At 38.8% G+C, this 6,000-nt stretch overlaps 1 protein-coding gene across 1 annotated transcript in view; it reads left to right on the top strand.

Annotated features, from left to right (window-relative positions):
• Positions 1-409: 409 nt before the first annotated feature.
• Positions 410-6,000, top strand: part of EFCAB5 (EF-hand calcium binding domain 5) — a 28,175-nt gene continuing 22,584 nt past the window's right edge. Inside the window, exons 1-5 of the mRNA XM_072138346.1 lie at positions 410-542; positions 2,492-3,028; positions 3,732-3,888; positions 5,421-5,484; positions 5,837-5,904. Of these exons, the coding sequence (XP_071994447.1) occupies positions 2,496-3,028; positions 3,732-3,888; positions 5,421-5,484; positions 5,837-5,904 (822 nt within the window). The 5' untranslated portion in view covers positions 410-542; positions 2,492-2,495. The remainder of the gene's footprint in view (positions 543-2,491; positions 3,029-3,731; positions 3,889-5,420; positions 5,485-5,836; positions 5,905-6,000) is intronic.

Genomic DNA, 6,000 nt, shown 5'->3' with positions numbered 1-6,000 from the left:
TGACTGGAGACGCCGTTCGTACATGCGCATGCTGCCCTGTTCATCTCAATGGAGCTAATGGAGTTTGCCGAGAATCAACATCTGACCCCTGTTCTTGTGATCCGTGGGATCCCGTCACCGATCGGCAAGTTAGGGGCTAGCTTGCTTCGTGGGACATTTATGGGACAACCCCTTGAAATCTCAAATCCATTTTGGTGTGACTGGCAGTGGCATGCTACATAAAATTCGCATCCTTCTGCTTATCTATGTTGTGGCCTTTTCTCAGAGTATTTTTGTAAACTATTAAGAGGAAAATTTTTTAAAAGTCATAATTCTGGTGATTTTTGGCTGTACTGTTCAGTAACATTGTGGCATATTGTGCGTCATTTGTTCACACTGTTTTTGCAGGGCATTTCTCACAGTAGAGATGACTAGGAATGGAGGAGGCCTAGTCACTTCCTGATCCATCACTTAGCAACCAAAGCAAGCACAACACATCGCTCAGGCCTGTCTATGGGGAGAGCGAGTATCAGACATTAGCAATCCACAATATCACTTTACAGGTAAGAACATCTACAAAGATCATTACATACTGTTTTACTGATGTGTTTACTTTTATAGGAAAACTATAACCAGAAAGTAAACTTTATAGACTTACTAAAACTAAGATGTGTTTTACACCAGTCTCTGTAAAGGCATCACACACTCACTTTTACTTTTTTCTTTTTTTTGTGGTCTGAAAAACATTCATGTTTTCTGAATAATTGGTTCATTTTTTGGTCACTTTTTTGACATGTTGACTTTTCTGAAAAAAGGGCATTTTGCATATTCCTAATCAGTCATTGTCCCTGATAAATTAAAGGAAACCTACCATTTCAAATGGTAGGTTTAAGCTGTAAACACCGAGCACCAGCTCAGGGTGAGCTGGTGCCGGTGCTTAGTTTCGTTAGTGTTAAAACCGCGGTATCGCGGTTTTAACACTTTTTAAACTTTATAGCATAAACTGCTTCGGCGCTGCGCGCGCCTACATAGGAAATGCCGCAGGCGTTGCGCGCGCACAGTCGCACGCAGCGCCGAAGCGGCTTCTACTATAAAGTTTAAAAAGTGTTAAAACCGCGATACCGCGGTTTTAACACTAACGAAACTAAGCACCGGCACCAGCTCACCCTGAGCTGGTGCTCGGTGTTTACAGCTTAAACCTACCATTTGAAATGGTAGGTTTCCTTTAAGGTCCTTGTGCCAGTTTTTGTCTAACTTGCCCTAAAAAGAATGTTTAATCTGCTTGTACATGTATTAATAAAGTGTTTACGCCACTATTATGTCGCGGTAGCTCTTTGTCTGACATTTTAGAAAACTCTGCACCTCAAGGAGTGTGTTAGTGCTTAGTCGGAGTTTGCGACACATTTTTTTACTGCGACTCGACCCAATTGTGTTGCATGATGTATATTGAGAGTGCACCATGATGAAAAAGGTGCACAATTGCCTAGCAGTGCAGATTGTGCCAGATAATTGATCGCCGTGTGCCGATATTGAATTATCTGGCACATCCTGCACACTAGTGAGGCAAACTGCACCAAGGCAGATATCACTACTTCTTATATATTTGGCCTATTGAGCCAATGGAATTATGTGAACCATAACGGAGAAAAATATAGAAAAAACAAAACCAAACAAAAAAAAAGCAAAGTAAAAAAACATAGTGAGGGCATGTGTCATAACCGGCTTATTCCGTAGATTTATGTAAACTTTCACGCCCGTTTTTGTCATTTTCATGCGTCTGGCAGAGGCCAGCCATTGGCCCTGCATTTTCTTTCTTATTTGGAAGTGACAAGGGCAATGAAAATCCTCCATTTTAAGCTAAAGATGGAAAAATAATTTGTAAACCAACACTTTTTATCCATAAGATGAATTTTACCAGGGTAGGCGCACTATACGGGTAACCCTATTAGGTTCTTGCACGTACCCTAGTAAACTTTTTAATAGTGGCCAACCCCTTTAACCACTGAACGTTGCAGCCTTTTTCCATTTTTGAGCTACCATTTTAATTAGCGCAACCAAAGTTCAACATTTTTTTATTTTAACATTTCTGTGTAAGCTGCAAAAAAAATTGTAAATTGAGATTAACAAATAAACCCCTGCCGTTGCTCCATTTTTCGTAAAGGCTTTCTTTAACAGGTTCCCTTTGTTCTTTCGGTCAGGACAATAATTGAGAGATCGAACCTATGTAGGTTTTAATAGCTTTAAAAAATGTAAATCTTTAAACTTATTTCTTTACATATCGCCATATACCGGTACTATAACTATTTTAAATTTCGGTGTACAGGACTTTTAGACCTTTTGATCACTATGCATCAAAAGTTTGCCTCTGATAAAGACATCCTAAAGTACATTTAATAAGTGTGAACAGTTTGGATATGGAATTGTATAAGGTGCCAGATTTATTAGGGTCACATCTCAAGTTTATTTTAGGGTAATTTCTGATTAAATTTTTTTACTATTTTATTTGTTACAGAACAATGGAGCTAGGTCACTGTAGTGACTCCACAGAGAACAGTGATTCAATGATAAGTGACTTCAGAGATGCTTCAAAAGACACTAAGTCCCAATCTATTGAGACAGAGAATGGCTACAGGAAGATATTTACAGATAAAATGCAAGAGAGAGGTTTAAAAGTACAACAGAAAACACTAAAAAACATAAAGATACAAAAAGAACAGAAGGCGAAAATTGAGAAGGAATCCCCAGCTGATGTATTGGCAAGGGAGTGGTTTAGCCAGGACAAGTCTTCTGTAGAAACAAGAACTTATCTTCTTGATCAGTTGATGCCTTCAGTCGTGCATGGTGTTGAGTCCCTTCTCATGGAGTTAGAAAAGAAAAAAGTTCTCGAAGATGATTCAGTAAAGTTTGATCCAGTTAACTACCTAGGAGAGTTCCTCATGAGACAAAATCCTGAGTTCTTTTCTGGTACTGAGAAGACAGCCTACACTCGGGGCTTGGAGCAAGTTGTTGCTGACCTGAAAAACAATGTGTTTGATCTGAAATATAATAGGTAAGGATGGATGAATCTACTTTTTACAAGTGTGATTATGCTGTATATTATTTACACACAATTTCAAAGACGTTTGCGAAGAGAATCTATTTTCTGACACTTTAAAGAGGTTGGCCACTTATAGAAAATTTTAACAAGATCCGTATAAGTATAAGTTAATGGGGTAATTTATACTATACTTACCCTGATAAAGCTTCCCATTCACCACCGAAAGCAGAGGGTCCACCAAGCAGCAGAACTCAGGACTTTCTATGATGTCCCATTTTCTGCTAGTTTCTGGTGGATGAATGGGGCCGACAGACATTACTATATGCACAACCCCTCCATTACAACCACTCCCATATCAGAAGTTGGAGGGTGTGCAGGTGTCTTTGGCAGACACCTCCAACCACTCATATCTGGATGGAGTAATGACTGCACAGCCCATTTCAAACGCAGAAGCCAGCAGGACATGAGACGTCACAGGAAGTCGTGAGTCCTGCTGCCTGTGGATCATGCCTCTTTTAGCTACCTTTTAAGGCAGCTCCCTTGACATCAAGCATGACCTACAAGGTAGCTAAAAGAAGCATGGTTTTCCTTATCCTATCCTGGAAAACTAATTTTGCATATTTTCCCTCTATATTTACAGAGATTTTTACTTATTAACCCATGATATTATAGATATTGCTTCCTACATTATTGGTTATAATTTTGTTGAGCACAGGCTCGGTCAGCTAAAAGAGGAATTGAGGGAAAATCAAAATAACAGAGAACAAGTGGAAGGCATCCAGAGTCAGGTCATGGAGAAGAGGAAAGGAGCTTTGTCTTTGCAGTTCCAAGAATGGACATTGGATGTTAGCGGCAGGATTCCACTGGCACTGGTAAGGTTAAATTTACGCTGATTTTACGTGAACACTCATGTTTTATATTATTATGTGTTATAATAATAGAAATAAGATTTATTAATATAGCGCCATCATATTCCACTGCACTGAACAGATCATAGGGTATATACTAAAATAAAACAAGACATTACAGAGTAATAACAAAATCAGATGGAATTATAGGAACGAGGGCCCTGCTCTCAAGAGTCTATGAGGATGAAGTAGGTGACTTATACAATGGTCCAGCCAATTTTTTAAAGAAGACTGTCATACGATTTATATTTTGCAATCCATTCATATTACCACACTCTACTAACTATAGCAAACATCCATCTGTTTTTTTAGCACTTTAGACCTCACAGTTACCTTATAAAATTCCTTAGATGCATATGCTAATTTCGCTAATGTCTTTACACTAGGGTGTACATAACTTTGTTTGTCACAGTCTACATCTCTTTTGTTTCCACCTCTTCTCGGCTAAAATAATTAACTAAATAGATAAATAATTCTGAATGAACCAGTCACCAGCCGCTTTTGATATTTACTGAAACAGGGTGCATCGGTCTGCAGAGTAACCTGTTTAATGATATCAAGTGACAAGGGATTACATAGAAAGTTAATGTTATATGCAGTTAAAAATTTTCCTGCCTGAAAAGATGGGTTTTAGGGCACGTTTGAAAGTTAGGTAGTAAGGTATTAGCCTGATAGTTCGAGGTAGTGCATTCCAGAGTATAGGTGCAGCTCTGGAGAAGTCCTCAAAACACAGGTGGGAGGTTTGAATTAAGGAAGAAAGTAGATCACAGGAGGCATGGGTTGGGCGATAGACTGAGAGGGCAGAGAGGTAAGGAGGTGCGTAGCATTGTGGAAAAGGGTAGATAATTGCAATTGAATATGGAAGGTAATGGGCAGCCAGTGTAGTGACTGACACAGAGTGGGGGCATCTGTGTAGCGTAGGGATTGTAGACCATTTTGGCTGCTGCATTAAGAATGGATTGTAGAGGAGAGAGTTTAGTAAGTGGAAGGCTGCTTTGTTAAAGGAAAACTACCACTTATTGGGTCTGTAGGAAACTGCCATCAAGTTTGAATCATCTGGACTCTCCCTGGAGCACTTGCAATTCATTAATATAAAAATAAGGATTGTTTTATAAGTAAAGTAAAATGTACACAAATATTAATCATCATATCCCCCAACTGTTTTTTAATAAAATTTCTGCCATTTATTGTGAAAAAGAGAAATACTATCTTTTACCTGGCTCCCTGCCAGCATGTTTCCTGTGTCCCTGGGGAGTGGTTTGAGCATGCAGCAGGTTACCTCACCCTCCGTGAAATGCTTGTCACACTGCACTGGAAACATGCTGGCAGGGAGACACCTAAAACATTGATCTCATTTCTCTTTTTAACAGTAAATGACAGAAATGTTATAACTGTATAACTGTTGGGGGATATTATGATTAATATCTGTGGGGACATGGGAAATTCTCTGATGACAAATTTCATTTAAATATTTTATGTCTTCACCCTAAATATAGGTCCAAAGCGCTTTAAAATCCTATTTTGAAGTCACCCCTCAAAATGCCTCAGATCCCAAACCAGGTAAGAACCACTATTGGAAATGTTAATATTGATATTCTTCTCAAACAAGACTAATGGAAATAGTGATGTACAGTTCTCTATCAGTTCTATTCCACAGTGGTAGCAGACATAGCAGCTGCTATGGGGCCCACAGTGTCAGGGGGCCAACATCATCCAACCAGACACACTAAAGAATGGAGGATGTGCACCATTATATACATGTGAACAAGTGAATGGCTATATATTAACACTGCTGCTCTGTGCAATAGCGGACCCCAGTATTCACAATCATTTGGGGCCGTTGTTGTTTATAGGAAATAAATGTCTCCTGTCAAACTTATTTGGAATACATTATAACATTTTGTTTTGGTAGGACACAGTAAAGACCTGGAGACTACAGACACAATGGAGCAGAAGTTATATGAGGAAGAATTTGTGGAGGTGAAAAATGATCTGTTGCATTAACTATTTTAAACCCAACCCTTTATAAAATAATATCCAAATATTTATTCAGATATAATAACTACAAGATTATGA

This window comes from Engystomops pustulosus, chromosome 2, assembly GCF_040894005.1.
Source record: "Engystomops pustulosus chromosome 2, aEngPut4.maternal, whole genome shotgun sequence".
Classification (NCBI taxonomy): Eukaryota; Metazoa; Chordata; class Amphibia; order Anura; family Leptodactylidae; genus Engystomops; species Engystomops pustulosus.
Note: the sequence above shows the minus strand (reverse complement) of the source record. Positions and strands in the feature narration are given on the sequence as shown.